Below are 16,332 nucleotides of genomic sequence, written 5' to 3'. Positions count from 1 at the left end.
ACTGAGAAAATTTATCAAAGACCTGTTCTAACTCTGTATAAAAATCATCTTTAGTATTATCATCTTTATCTTCCGTTGGTGCATGTATGTTTATTAAAATAATTTTACACCACCTACCCTGTAAAACTGCATATGATATCCTATCATTAATAAATTCTACTGTTTTAAGAGCTGAGATAATTCTATTATTTATGAAAAAGCCTGTTCCAAAATTATGATTTTCAGTACCACCATAGGAAAAAGTATAATTTTTAGTTTTACAATTCCCTTCTCCTGGCCACCTAACTTCCTGTACAGCTACTACATCTAATTTATACTTAACTATCTCATTAACTGTACACTGAAATGCCCCAGGCCGGTAAAGGCTCAGAACATTCCAGGTGTCTAATTTAATATCCTTATTCCTAATGTAGATTTTATCCTGAGTCCAGGGACAAAATACAAAATACTCATCGAAGTTTTGTTGAAACTCATTGTGAATTGTTGAAACACATTGTGAAAAGGCAGGCCAACCCCCTATACATGCCATCCCCTCTTGAAAGAAATGCAGAAATATTTTATTTCCCTGGTGCCTTTTTTGGCTATACCATAAAAAATTTACAACCAACATTTTTTAAAGTTTTTACAAGTTTACAAATTTATTAGAATTTTTTGGCTTCTAAAATGTCAAAATTATAAACATACTTATAGAATATTTACTGTTGAAATAATATTCTTATTGCATTTTGTACATTAATTTGTGAAGATTTTCAGAACTTCACATCTTTTCGTTTCATCATTGGTTTGCATCCAAGTCTCTGAAGTTCCGCACGAGCTGATCGCAACTCTTCTTCCAAACTTAAAACTTTCTCCTCTGCCCTATCTGCACGATCCTCAGCCATCTTTAGGTGTCGCACTGCTATGTGCACAATATCAGCTCTCTTTTCTCCTTCAAAGTCTTCGCGTTTGCCTCGAGCACTTGGAAGAGATGGCACTTCCTTCTCAGTCTGACTGTTTCCTGGGTCTTCTACCAAGAATATTCTTTCCTCATCATTTAACTGACCATCCGACAACTTAAATGTTACAGGTTTCTTCTGTAAATTACCACAGTCTCCTATGTACTCGAAGAACGGCACTGGTGATTCGGTTATGCATGAAAATGGAGTTGCTAACTTAGGGGGATGGTCACTTATATCATTAAACAAGCCGCTCGTGCTGTTTGCCCACTCTGAACACAAATGTTCTAATTTTCTCACAGTCTGAAGCTCATTTTCAGGAACAAGATGATGAGATGTGGAAGATTTCTGAAAATTAATAAATGGTATTACATGTTAGTTTTAAAAAAATACATATATGATAAATACGTTACCTGATAAACAATACAAGTGGGGCAGATTAATCAGCATTAGTATCCAATATTTCTACAAATATTCTGTAATTGATTGTACAATTCAGGAATTTGATTTAGTTTCATGAATATAAGGGTATAAATCATTGTAAGAGAAGTTTCTAACATGCATCATCTTTTTCTAAGAAAAAGCTCATCAGGGACTCCTGATGGAGTAGCAGTAACACTGTTGCCTTGTAATCAAGGAGTCTTAGGTTCGATCAATAGGCGTGCACATGGGGGTGGGGGAGAAATTGCCACCCCTAAGCCCGGACGTTCCCAATTTTTTTTCCCTATAATAGTGTTGCCCCCTCAAAAAAACACCACTTGAATTTGAAATTATCTAATTCCTGCATCCCCATTACATAATAATTTATGACTGAAATCAAATTATACATGTGAAATATATACTTTTAGGTTGACATTAGTTTTCGAAGGGGGAGGTTAGCCTTCCTTGCCCCCCCCCCTTTCCAGACGTTCAATGCCCCTGTATTATTATACTTTCACCTAGAATTTTAGTGAATCTTATCGCGATACTCGTAAAGAAAATGAAGTATTTTCAAGCCGATGAAAGTTCAAAGCAACTACGAGGAAAGGAGGTGAAGTGGCGCAACCACAGGGGGTATTGCTCCCCTCCCCAACCTTGGAAGGAAATCAATTCTAGGGGGCAAACATTGAAGTAAAAGAAAGCAAGACAAGCAGAATCTAAGAGTAGCAGGACAAGAGGTACTCAAGATGGAATTATTTTTCACGTCTTTCTTGCACTATATCTTCCAGACAGCCAGAAGCACCTGCAGAGGGGCAATTGTCCCCTCGACTTCAAATATTATGCAAATAAAAATACATTTCGCAAAATGTTCTTGCTCGCTTCGATCGCAATATTTCCTTTTCTTACAGACTAGCCAAGTTCAGAGCCATAGTAGCTAGGGGGCGGCGGGAGTTGTCCCTGGGTGCCGAACAATCTGAATGAGAAAAATTCTATTAAAGCAATACTGTTTTCAATTTGAAAAAAAATTGGATCGAAAAATTTTCTTGCTCCCTTCGCTCGCAATTTCATTTCTGTAATGCAATGTAAATTACCAGAGAGAAAAGTAAGAACAATTATAAGTACTTCAGGCAGTTGCTGCTATAACACTTTGGTTTGAAGGAAAAGGAGCGTGCACAATTCAGAGACAATTTATATCATTTTTGCTGTTGGTTTGGTATAGGTAGAATGAATTAATTATGTAATGTATTTAAATAATATATACACACACACATATTGATTTGTGGATTGATTTGTTGTTTTAAGTCCACTTTATGCACAGTAATGCTAATCGGAACTGGACCTACAGTTTAAAGTGGGATCCAAAACACTTGTGCCTCCACCAGGTATCGAACCCAGGACCCCTTGATTACAAGGCGACGACGCTATCACTGCGCCATCGGGAGGCCCATATACACACACATATATACATATATATAATATATATATATACATTTGCACGCGCACACACAAATACCCGTCAATGCAATAAAACTAAAACAGTAAGAAAAAATGAGGTTTTTCTTTCCCGACTGAACTTTCAAGGCTTTTGCCCTCCTTAATCAGAGGGTCTGCTCACGCATATGGTTCGATCATGAGTGGAGGCACATTGTAGTGGTTCAGATCACACTTCACACTGTAGGTCCAATCCAGATTAACCTATGTGAGCATAAAATGGACTTAGCACAAACAAAGAGCAATTATTGAGGAAGTTCTTTTCTTTCAAGTTCTTTTTCAATTGTTTGATCATTTATACTAGACTAAGTAGGTGGCTGAAGCATGGTACTGATCACGTCACCTCCAAAGTTGCCAAGTTCAAAAGATTGTGTGGATCCCTACCCCAACTGCCTAAATGTGCCTTCATAGCACGGTGCTATAAGCACGGAGAACTTTACTTTTCTTTTAATTTAACAGTTTAGGGCAGTGACATGTACTGAGGAGTAGCGAGTTTAGCTGTGATGGATCAATTGTAATTATTTTCAAATCGCTATTGTATTGTCAAAGCCCCAGTTCACAAGCAACACATTTTTTCACGTGCTTCTCGCCCCTCACTATGATCAGATGGCAGGCTGAAAGGAGCTACTATAGTGGAACCATAGGCAAAAAAACATGTGCAGACCTGCGACTCCTGTGTATCATATTCCCGTGGAGTGGGAAGGGGCAGGGTGAACCATGCTTCCTTTGGTCTGAGCTGAACGGATCGGAAGGTGCGCGAAGGATTTTAGCCGAAGGTTCTTTTGTTTGTGGTCGCTCTATAGCAGCATTTTTGACCACCTAACCAGTTCCAGGTAGAGACTACCACCGAAAGGAAAACTGAATTGTAGTTACTTATTTACCATACCGATGTACTATGTTAGATGCACTTTTGTTTAATTTTTTAAATGAAATTTCATAGGGAATTCAGGTATTTGGAGATGTGGATAGAGTTAAATGAATTCAGATTTCAGGCTAAATTATCACTTTCAATGAAATAGCTAAATTCTTTCATCCATACATTAACAACACTGCAATCTAAAGACAATCAGTTGCTACCCCAAGTGCCGAGGTCATAGCATGTCACTGGTTAAGGATATTGATGAATTTCATATTGGTGCTTTATCAACAGTGATAAAAAATTTCAAATCCTTCCATCCATAACAAATTCTACATAATATAACTACCATCATCCAAATTATACCTAGGATCTCATACAAACACGTACACAAATCAGATGAAATAAACATACAATCCCCCATATAGCATTCGGTAATGCAAAATCTGCTTACATGCTTGGAAGTGGAAATTTTCTAGTCAGCAGTTACAAGAAGTGCAACTGTCAGAGTACTGTAAACTTTTGCACCTTTGGCTACGTAATCATGACATAAATTTGCTGCTTCTAAAAAATAAAAATAAAAATTACAATGCATCTGCATATATGTACGAGGGTGTACCCAAAAAAAACGGATTTTTTTTTAAAAGCCATGTAATTTTTTTCATTCTTGGTTTTAAACTCATCTGTTTTGATGGCTGACAGCTCCTTCCTCGTTCTTTTCTTCACCTCTTCTACATCGTCAAATCGCTGTCCCTTCATGTCCCTCTTCATTCGGGGAAACAAAAAAAAGTCGCACGGAGCAAGGTCAGGTGAGTAAGGGGCAAGAGAGTAATGCTGTTTTTTCGCCAAAAACTTGCGCACTGAGATGGCTGTGTGACACACTTTTTACTGGTCACTCAGATTCTGAGGCACAAATTTCACAGCGACCCTTCTCATTCCCAAATCTTCTGTTAAAATTCGCTGAATCAAGTTCCAAGATAGTCCATATAACGTCTCCAGCTCTTCCATGGTCCGTCGTCGGTCTTTGAGCACATGTTCACGAATTTTGTCGACATTCTCATCCATTCTGGAAGTTGACGGACGTCCAGAACGAGGTTTATCATCAATCGACATCTCACCTTTTTGAAGCAAGAAAACCACTCGTACACTTGAGTTTTCCCCATAGCGCTGTCCTTGTAAGCTGTGTTCAACATCACAACAGTCTCTGTGGCATTTTTCCCGAGCAGAAAACAACATTTCACAGCCGTCACAAAAAATGAGGTGCGAGCGAAACTGCTTTTACGAAAAAGAATCACAGTGACCAGAGACAACCTTTCCCAGTGAAGCCACTGAGCTCACAACGAGTTGCTTGATGCTTACCTAGTGGGAAAAATTCGTACTACGGAAGCTCCACTCAGCGCAGTGCTATTCCGTTTTTTTTTGGGTACCCCCTCATATATAAATTAGGAATAAATAAGTAACCAAGATCTGTGACCACAGTCTCTATGTTGTTAACAGTGAATTTACATATTAAATAATGTATAACAAATGAGTAAATATTGTATTGCATTTGTAACACTTAGGAAAAAAAATCTTCATTTGAGATATCCAAGTACCGACAAAATAATCATATCAAGACATTGATTTTTGATTGATTTAGTTTATTTTACTTCGCTTTTCTGCTACTTTTGGCTAATTGCAAAGACAAGGACGAATGGTTATAAGATGAAATGGATTAAGGGAGAATCACAAACATGTAGGGAAAACACAACACAAACCCCACATAAGGTTACGCTGGCTGAGTCCAGACGCCATAGCCTCGCTATCAAATCAGAGAATAGACACTATCTGGTGTGTAAATACACTATTCAAAAGCATATATCAGTTTTCGCTGGTATTAGTACTGCTCAAACAAATGACTACTCTTATTTGTTAAATTATTGTCTCTTTGCAAATGTCCCTTATCAATTTTATGTAATTATCAATCACATCTTCACTAATAACCGAAAGTGGCATAAAAGCTAAATAAAACAGCAATTAATAATAACAAATTCAATTCTAGACTAAAAGTAGAAATTATACCTGTTTCCATCCATTCTGACAATACTCCACCAAAGTTGCTGTGAGCGATTCATTACTTGCAGTTAACTCCCGTATGGCTTTAGACAACTCACCACGCGATTGAACACAATCTATATGCATTTCTATATGTTCTTTTGAATTATGATTCAAACTGCCAGTGAAATGTAGCATCCCTTCTAGATATATTCTATATGCTGTCGAGTGGAAATGTTCAAGTCTCTGTTCTAAATCTTTCACTCTACTTGCATCATGGGAACGTACGGCACTGATGATTTCTTGAATTTGAATTTTTAATAAACCTACCAACTCCTCTTCTTCAATACTCGGCATTACACTTTTCAATAATTCTGAGATTTGTAGTTTCCAAACTTTTAACGAGCAGTAAAAATCTTTGGAGTCGTTATAGTTTAAAATACTCTTCTGCTTTTCCTTTGACGACAAATCCAAACATGACAGATGGTTGCTCCAACTCTCGATAGATCTTGTCAATGACAGCACATCATCGTCAATATCACCTGATTTTATATAAAATTTGCATTTCTCTAACAATTCAGTAAATCTTGTGTTTAGTTGGGCAGTCATCTGTAACAAAAATGGATAATATTGTAAATAATTGAGTAATATAAACAGGGTTAAATTATCCATGTCTCAGGCATGAATTAGCTCATCCATAATTTAGTAGAATAAAATTACAAATGTTAGTACAGTGGACTATTTTAAATTTGAATTCCAGGGGGATTATCCAAAATTCGAATTAACAAAGAAGGTTTTGGGAGGAATAAACTTCTGTTTGAATTACCTATAAATTCGAATTAAAAAAAGTCCATTGTACATGGTTATCAACATGGATGTCAGGGAGTAGGACTCCCCCTTCGAAATTGGCATACTTTACTTCAAGATGCCAAAAAGAATGAAGCTTGTTATTTTTTATTGTTAACAACAGAAATAATGTTCAGTTTAGTTGGTGTTCTAACCGAATAACCAAAGTAAAAACTGCGCTAGATCAAAAACAGGAACCACATTATTTTCTCATATTCTACCATTTAATTCATAGAATAAATCGTTCCACAGGTTTCAAAAATTAGTTTCATGTGAGAGGTCGAATAGCATAAACTTTATGGCTAAAATTTTCCCCAAATTATTATTTTTTTCTTGATCAAGGTATATAAAAGTTAATAACAGTAGAAAACTGTGCATTTCAGTACACTAACCGCATGAAATGTAAAAATACAATAAAAAAGTTGTCCTGGATATTAATTTGTTTGGTGGATCAAGTAGAAAAGTTTTACAAATGTTATAATATAACAACAACATTTGCAATAAAATTGGTCTATTTCATTAATTATAATGGTTCTTATTGTATATTAATAATCATAATCAAGATAGTAATAATTACTATTGTTTTTTTTTTTGACTATTCAAGTTTCATCAATGGTCTAACCCCCTCCTGATACAAAAAATTCTGGTTATCAACATAACAAACTTGTCTTTCTTTCTATTAATTATTTCTGATTTATATATTTAAATATCGCCAGGTTGTTGCTTTCTTGAACTGATAAAAGGATATCACTTCCTTTAATACGAGGCGTATTCGTAAAGTAAGTACCGTTTGCAAATATTGCCGCTGTAGCGATGCAGTCACGACTGTGTGAGTTCTCGTTGACGTCATTTATCCGTTAGTTAGCCACAGGCACGAGTGGGAGCAGGTCAAGCTTTTTCTTCGTAGTTTTCTGAAGGTTTGAAATGTTCAAGAAAATCAATCGGCCCGCCGACTGTGAAGTCCGGTCTGTGATTTGTTTTCTCAATGCAAGAATGGTTGAATTCTTGCCTAGAGGACAGACCACCAACAAAGATGCCTGCTGTGACACATTAATCTGGCTGCATCGTGCAATTCACAACAAAAGATGCGGAATGCTTAGTGAAGGCATTTGGTTGCTTCACGACAATGCTCGTCCGCATATGGCCCAACAAACTCAAAATTTCATCACGTCATTCGGCTGGGAACAATTGTTCATCCGCCAACAGTCCTGAGTTGGCACCAAGTGACTACCATCTCATTCTTCATCTGAAGAAGAAGTTTCTTGCTGGTCAGCGTTTCGACGAGGATGACGATGTCGAAGCAGCAGTGCATGGATGGCTTTCGTTACAGGCGGGATTCTATGATGATGGGATACAAAACCTAGTGCCACGCTACGACAAATGCTTGAACAATGGTGGAAACTACGTAGAAAAGTAGTTTAAGGTCTGTAGAATGCAATGTAAATAAAAAAAGATACGAAACTATTTTACTTTATTTTTTACACCCTTTCGGTACTTACTTTCCGAATACGCCTCGTATTTGTAAGACCGTAGATAAAAACATTGGAAAATGTATTCTTCATGACAGAATATGATGCCCTATCTGAGGTTTCAGAACTACCGGTAAAGAAGAGCTGTTTCTGTGTATTCAAACCTCTCCCCTTTCACTGACATGACGGAAGATGGGTGATGCAGATGGATATCTTGGCCATGTTCCCATCACAAGCGTGCATAGGCTAATTTCAATGAGGGTACTTTTAACTTTAAGATAAACTTTTAACATTGTAGACTGAGTATTTATTGTCACTTTAGCATAGGGTTTCCCATCATTGTGACGATATTTATATTATTTAAATAATGAAAGTAAACAATTGAAAATCAATATTGGTATAGAATAACTAATCTGGACAGTAATAGTTTTTCTTGTATGTACGCATTGCTTGCATTATAGAATTATTTTCCTGTAGTTTACGGTTATTACAAGCATAAGAAAACAGTTTTTCTTTGTGACGTTTCAGGAGAACACACGCTCCTTTCATCAGACATTTATTTTCATTTTGACTAAAGATACAGTTATAACAATGTAACCATTGTTATAACTGTATCTTTAGTCAAAATGAAAATAAATGTCTGATGAAAGGAGCAGCGTGTGTTCTCCTGAAACGTCACAAAGAAAAACTGTTTTCTTATGCTTGTAATAACCGTAAACTACAGGAAAATAATAAATAATCTGGACAGTTTTTGAAGAAAGTTAACTAAAAGCATGTAAGTCTCTTAACCACATGCAATTTTATTCTATGACATTATTTTTTGTCCTTATGTTCTGTTAATATATTCCAATGTAAAATGGCTAACACTGTATTTGGAATCTTCTATTAAATGAAATAAAATAAAATAAAAAACTCGGGCAAATGTAATACAATACATAGCCATATCTCTACAGGTACTATCAGCTCAATCCCTCTCATTAAATAAATCTGTAAGTTCAGTTTTTCCATGTTTTCTAATGTGTATTAAGGAGAGGAGGTACAGTTACGCACCAATTGTGCATTTATTTCAATATCGGCTGAATGGTTACTACTACTAAAAAAAACCTGGGTGTATCAAGAGTATGAATTTCTCTCCATGTAGCAAGTGGAAGCGATTTTTTTATGTTGATTATTAAGCTGGACACGATATTTGAAAAATATGAAGAATAAGAATTTTCGGAATCCCATGTATTCCTTATGGGGGAATCAACTTCAACATCAAGTTACGGCAAATCAAATGGGAGTTTTGACTTTTCTGCTTGGCAATCACTTCTTCAAACTGCCCTCTTCCCGTTGATATCATTTTCTATTCCATCGGAAGTTTGATATTCCCAAGATAACAACTCAAATAATACTTCCATATGCCTAATTCATTTCTTCTTGCCTCCTGGCAGTGTTGCTAAATCTGGTGCACATAAAAGAGCTAAATTTCACCATAAATGAAGTTAAAACTGACTTTCAAAGAGCTAGATTTACGAAGTGCTTCCTTGAGTAATGTTAGTTACCATTAACTCTAAATTGATAATTTATTCTTAGCTTTCACCATCTAAATCCGGCAGCATCACTCATCTCATGGTCATATGAAATCAAAAATAAAGGATTCCCTGATAACAATATTATGCCAATTTCACGGTAACACGGCGCTATAAAAAAAAAAAAAGTAGCTGGGGATATAAGAGGGGGTGGGGCGACGCAGCCAATATAACAATATCACGTCACGTGCAAAATGTATAATCATGGCAAAAGTTGATCTATGTGGGCCGGAACCAGTGATGGTATCATAGTGAGGAATGGGGGCGGGAGCCCCAGTTCACAGCAAAACGAGTGCACCAAAGAGCCAGATCTGGCTCCAAGAGAGCTAACTTGGCAACACTGACTCGGAGGGAAAAACCTGCTCAAATGATAGTTACCGGATACTCTGGGCAATTTATAAAGTGAATAGCATCTAGTTTGCTACACTTGAATTGTTGTTTTAAGTCTACTTTATGCAATGGCCCTACAATTTTAAAAGTGAGATCCAAACTACTTTGCCTCCACCGGGTATGAAACCTGATTCTTTGCTACGTGATTGCTGATTATTATAATGAGTAGGGAGCGGAAGTTGATGACCTAAAAAATATAGGTATATGACCTATAGAATGTCCTAAAAAAATGGGAAAAGGTTTGCCCCGACACAACAAAGACTCTCACCAGTTCAGCATTTCTTTTGCTCCTAAATTGCAATCCTGCGAGATATAGTATATAGGCCTATGTTCATCTTGGTGAAAAGACTTAAGAATATTACCAAAATGAAAGAAGTGATAAAATATGACGAAACAATACACCGAATATAGCGAAAAATGATGGGAAAATGCTGAAAATCAGGGAAAATGACCTAAAACCTGAAAATTGGCAAAAAATGCAAAGAAATGCACTTTAAAATTACCTTTTTTGGGTTCTAGATGAAGTGTAATATTGTGTATATTTAAATGGCATCGTGTCCGAGATGTCAGAAAAAAGATGGCATTTCATCAACTTCCGCTCCCTAATAATGAGCAATATCACTTTGTATTGGAGAACGTGCATCTCAAATGAATCGAAATATAGTCATTTACTTTTTTTAAACAGATATGATTGTCATTATCTTAACTATACTTTCTACATTTTCTGTTCTTGAGGACACATTAGAGGATGCCCGGACACCCCTGGCATCCCTGTGTGCATGTCTATGGTTCAACATTGGTGGAGATTTAGAAACTAAAACAGTGAGAAAGAGAGACTATTTTTGGCATTACATTTAGATGTCAACTGTGGCATATGCTGTTTGGTTTCAGCAGGAAAAGGGGCGAGCCAGGGACGTCTAAGGAAGGCAACGACTTTATAAGGCTGCCAAGGTGGATGAACAAACGATCTAACACCGAGGGTTGAAAGTTGAAATCCTTGCCTGGGTAGCAAGTATTTCATCATCACTTCCATCTAATCATCATTTTATCTTAAGGTATCTGACTGCCACGCAGGAGACCCGGGTTCGATTTCCAGAGTGAGTGATCTAGGGTCGGAACTTTACCTTACCTAATAGCTTAAAAATAGGTTTCAAAACTAATATTCCCATCATCCCACGTTACATCATACTAATTCATTTGGAATTATTAACAGTGTATAATAATAACAGCAATATTCTGCTTGCTTACCTGTGTGAGGGAGTGAAACGTTTCTTCTGATTCTGTGACACAGTTCAATGCGTCAGCAAATGACACCTTCACGTTTTCAACCAAATCTGACAATTCTTTGATTTCCTTTTCTGTCTCGACCATTGTAGTAAATGGGGCTCTTTTACTGAATCCACCTGTTTGAGAGAGAAAAAATGTAGCATCTGGGAAAGTGGATGACATAAACAATGAAAATGTTTTTATGTTGTAAGAGGTTCGTGACGCTATGGCTGCATTCTTTAAGTCTTAACAAAATGCATGAATTGAACGAAAATAAGTAGCCTCAAAGAATGTATTTAGAGGGGAGTCTGGACTGAAGTTAAATACTATAGCCAAAAATAATAGTACTATCATGGGCCCATGGAACTCCCCCCCCCTCCACTCCCTCTTTCAACCTGTAATAACGAAAGTTAATGAAAACAATCAATATTTATAGAGTAACGAACTGGTTATTATTTCCAGTTGATGAAAAGTGAAGTCCCTTATAATTTTGAATGTTTCTTTATAAAAATACAAGGGCCATTACAAAAATAATGTGCAGAGTGGATGATGAAATCAGAGTAAAAGTTACGCCAATTTCAGTTGAAGGCTTGTGGAAGCAGCATGTATATTCATCAGTTCCATAGTGTATGCCAGTTGGAAGTGACGAGTGTTAGCAATGGCATCTGCTGGTGCCTCGTGTACTGTGGCGATGAAAGATGAAAGATCGTGTATCAAAATTGAAAGTTGCGTGAAGTTTGTGGTGAGCAGTGGACTGCAGACTTTGAATCACGGTTGAAGTCGCAGTCAAACTAGTGGAGAAGTCCCATCATCCCCACGACCAAAAAATGCCTATGATCACAAAGAAATCATCATAACTGATAGAGTGTCATATGGAATTAGTGTATCAGCAGCATTTTATCGTGCCTGAGTCCATAAATTACGCAGAAAAATGCACAAAAACCAACTTGGCTTGTTTCAGGATGGACCACTCAATTTGCATGCCCGCGCCTGAAGGAAGGTTGCAACCGATTTGCTGAGCAATTATGAGTCACTGGCCATACAGTCCAGACATGAGTCCACCAGACTTCGACTTATTCCCCAAGTTGAAAGAGCGCATGCGTGGACAACGCATTACTTCTATGGAAGAGTTTTCTGCAGCGGTGCCTGAGTCATCCGTGGACTGAACAACAGTAGTATCCTAACTGGTACCGCAAATCTTCCGGAACGTTGCTCTGCTGGGAATTTCTACTGTTTACAGTAGACAAATTCTACTGTTTTTAAATGTGTTCTACTGTGTACTGTAAAATGTACTGGAAACAAATTGTAGGTCTACTGTATAGATACTGTACTTGAACAGTAAGGCTACAGTACTGCAAAAATAATAATAATAATAATAATTATGTATGGAGCAGAGACTTGGACAATGACAGAGAGAGACAAAAGAAAGATGCAGGCAGTGGAGATGAATTTTTTTAAGGAGTATATTGAGGAAGACTAGACGGGATAGAATAAGGAATGAGGAGATCCGACACACAGTGGGTGTGGTGAAGCTTCAGGACAGGATAGATCAGGCACAGATGAGATGGTTCGGACACATGAAGAGGATGGATGCAGAAAGACTACCAGTAATAGCTTACAGTGCACAAGGAGTGGGAATAAGGCCAAGATGTCAGTGGAAAGAGCAGATAGCAGAGAGTGTTAGGAGAAGAGGACAAGATTGGAACACCGTGGAAAGAGAGGAGTGGTGGAAGACCAGGAAAAAATGGACAGGCTTGACTTCTATGCCGACCCAGCCAGGGGCAGGAAACGGCAAAGGATGATGATGACTTGCTAAAATATGTTACAAAATCATTTTATTGACTCCAGGAATAGATAGTTAATTCTTGACACCACACTTTCAGCGATTTAGAATGCATTGGAAAAACAATATGTGAACTGAATTTCTACTGTTTTTCTAATTACTACTACTGAAGTCAGATATATCTTAATGAATAAGTTAATAGAACTTATTCCTAAGAAATAAATCAATCTTAAAGCAGCTAGTAGTTTGAATACATGATCATATTAGTTGCTTTTTTTTCAGCATGGAATTTCTATGTTTGTTATTATGTCTGTATAAAGCAATTGCAGAAATGGACAATCTTTTAATCAATGTAGTCAACAGTGTTTCCTTGTTGGTTTTTCAAGCATTGACTATCAGGCCCTTGTTTAAACTAGGTGGTTGCTATTTTTCGTGTGAAAGTGGAAAGAAAAATATTCCAATTTCTGTCTGAAACAGTATGTTTTCAATTTTCTACAAGTGCGTTAGCCACAGTGAAGCTACACACTTAAAACGTATTCACTATATTTGATTTTTTGTTACGTGAAAGCATTCCCAAGTAGCAAATTCCACATGCTTTACCATAGATTTATTTTACTTGGTTATGCAATTTTTCCGTTGCATTTTCAGTTGTATAGATAACAAATGTTTCATTACTGATAATAGCACTGTTTTCACATACTGAACACAATAAAATATGTTAGTTGTACAATTACGTTAATGAAAACATTAAGAGTACATTAACTCTGATACACTTACTATTCATTTTTCCGCGAAAGTTTTTTTCAGCGATCTATTTTGCCACTCGTCTGGTGGCTTCGTCAGTGAGTGTATCAGAGTTAATTACCTATCTCCACGTAACCGCCGAACTGATATCTTTAGATGCAATTAAGAGTACAGTTCAGCTACTAAAGACAGTAGCCACAGTTGGACTACCAAAAAGAGTAGAAAACATTAGCTGTACAGTTGAGCTACTGAAAACAGTACACAGTTGGGCCACTAAGAACAGTAGAAAACATTAGCAGTACAGTTGAATAAGAATAACGAGGTAGGGGAAATAGAATACAAATACGTCGGCATCCCATATATAAAAGGGGTGTCCGAAAAATTTGATAAGATTCTAAAAGGCTTCAGGTTAAAAGGGGGAATGAGAGCTCCCCGAAATATAGAGGAATATTTTACTGAATACAAAAAGGATGGTAAGGGGTGAAAAGAGGTCAGAGATGAGAAGGGCATGTATAAGATAACTTGCTCTTGTAATAAAGCATATATTGGACAAACCGGAAGAAGCATGGGAACTCGCTGGGATGAGCATAACAAGCATATTAAGGAACAATCTCCGAAGACCGGGCTTTCTGAAGTGGTAAAAAGAGTTCATAAACAACCTGATATGAACGTTCACGAGGCAGCAAATATTTGTGTTAATAGGGGGAAAAAACTAAATAGGGATGACGGTAACTTGAATGAGGCCTGGATCAACATGTTTAAACGTTGGAGAAGAAACAGTGAAGGGTCTGTTAAATTCCATGTCACGCCGGAAGTGACCCACGCTGCTTCGGAATCTGTGGAGTTCTCATTGGAGGGGATGTAGCATTTGTATACTACAGTAGTCATTCATTCTGTATGGTAGTATGGGTACACCGTTCTTTTAGAATTATCTTTTAGCCTACATGGCACTTTTAACGTCATGTAATTTTAAATTCTATATCCCAATACCCTTTTTTTTTTACCTAATCCTGGATTTATTTTTACATATATGATGAAGTATTTTATATACTGAAAAGAAACACCTGAAGAAGCGAAGCGTAGCTTCACGAAACATCGTCTGCAAGGAGTTTTACGACTATTACACTCACTCACGTAATCTTTTTTGTACTTTTTATACTGTGAGTACAGTTGATAAACTGAAAACAGCAGGTGTTTCAAAACACCTATTGATCTACTGAAAACAGTAGACAGAATTTTCAGTAGGGTGGGATATGGTTATTGAGAAGCACTGAAGAATTTTTAAGGAGATACTGCCTAGCATGCAATAAACATGCACGAAAAAAAAATGGTATGCATTATTTACGAAATGACCCTTGTATCATATAATTATTACGATATCATTTTTAACTCTTATAATAATAAGTAACTTCACTTTACACCAGCTGGAAGTAACAAACAACCTTTTCTTACTCCATAAATACTATTTTTATGTTAATTTTCTTTACTACAGGTAGCAAGAAATTACATATTGAATGTGTGTTGTTATATCACTATTCTTAGACCATAGTGTTAATCTATTCATGTAGTAACAATAATTGTTAATTGTAACAGACCTAGATTTAATAATAATTATTAATGGTGGGAATTTTTCATCAATGACTCTGCAGAGGGCAACTCTCTGGCCAGTTTTTCCAGGTTTTTTCTCAATGAAATCAGGGCTCCGAAAACCTGGGAAGTAAAGGTGTCTTAATCATGTTACTGATCTAGTATGGCCAAGATCAAGAATGTGCAGGGCCCTACCCCAACACCCTGTAAGTGCCATCATGGTATGGTGTAATGTACAGGGGATGCCCTTATTAGTAGGCCTATTAACCTTAATGCAAAATAAGATTAACAAATACAATGATGTATCCATCCTTAACCAGGATTTGAACCTGAGACCTCTGTATTTGTAGTGCCACCACAGAGGGTTGTCATTAAGAAAAATGAATGACAGTAATAATAATAATAATAATACAGGGTGGGCCAAAAGTCAGGTGACAGCATTGTCATAAGAAAGGCTGGTGTGTTGGAGGTCCACTTTGGCTACATATGATGTTTGGGGGGAGGGGCAAACCCAAGGATACATGTGACCACCCGGGCGCCATCTTGGAATCCGTCATCTTGAACGCAACTTAGGTTTCTTAAATGGAACCATAGGCATGTGGCATATCATTTCCAATTGTTTTTTCGTCAGGAGTTCAATGCCGCAAACCGTTTTGTCCTATCGTGAACCTTTTCCTAATTATGGCCTGTTTTATCTTTGCAGGTATCACCGACTGAATAATGGTGCTGACGACCGAAGAACGTGTGGAGATCATCCTCATGTGTGGATATCGGAGCTCGCGTGTGGTGGCTGCAGAGTTTAATGCATTACACCCCGATAGGGAGCCAATTTCCCACAATGGTGTGGCCAAACTCATCAGCAGATTCCGAAATACGGGATCTGTGGCCGATAAAGCACGCAGTGGTCGCCCGAAAACTTCAACAGATGAGGCAACCACTG

At 37.2% G+C, this 16,332-nt stretch overlaps 1 protein-coding gene across 1 annotated transcript; it reads right to left on the bottom strand.

Moving 5' to 3' along the window:
• Positions 1 to 628: 628 nt before the first annotated feature.
• Positions 629 to 11,409, bottom strand: LOC145981321 (uncharacterized). Its single transcript, XM_083114527.1, has 3 exons — positions 11,261 to 11,409; positions 5,764 to 6,345; positions 629 to 1,283 (listed from the first exon to the last, which is right to left on the bottom strand). Exons 1-3 carry the CDS (start codon positions 11,381 to 11,383, stop codon positions 750 to 752), a joined length of 1,239 nt encoding a protein of 412 aa, XP_082970653.1. The 5' UTR covers positions 11,384 to 11,409; the 3' UTR covers positions 629 to 749.
• Positions 11,410 to 16,332: the final 4,923 nt, after the last annotated feature.

This window comes from Lepisma saccharinum, chromosome 29 (genome assembly GCF_977018435.1).
Source record: "Lepisma saccharinum chromosome 29, izLepSacc3.1, whole genome shotgun sequence".
Lineage (NCBI taxonomy): Eukaryota > Metazoa > Arthropoda > Insecta > Zygentoma > Lepismatidae > Lepisma > Lepisma saccharinum.
The sequence above is the reverse complement of the archived record's forward strand: the minus strand, read 5'-3'. Positions and strand labels throughout refer to the sequence as shown.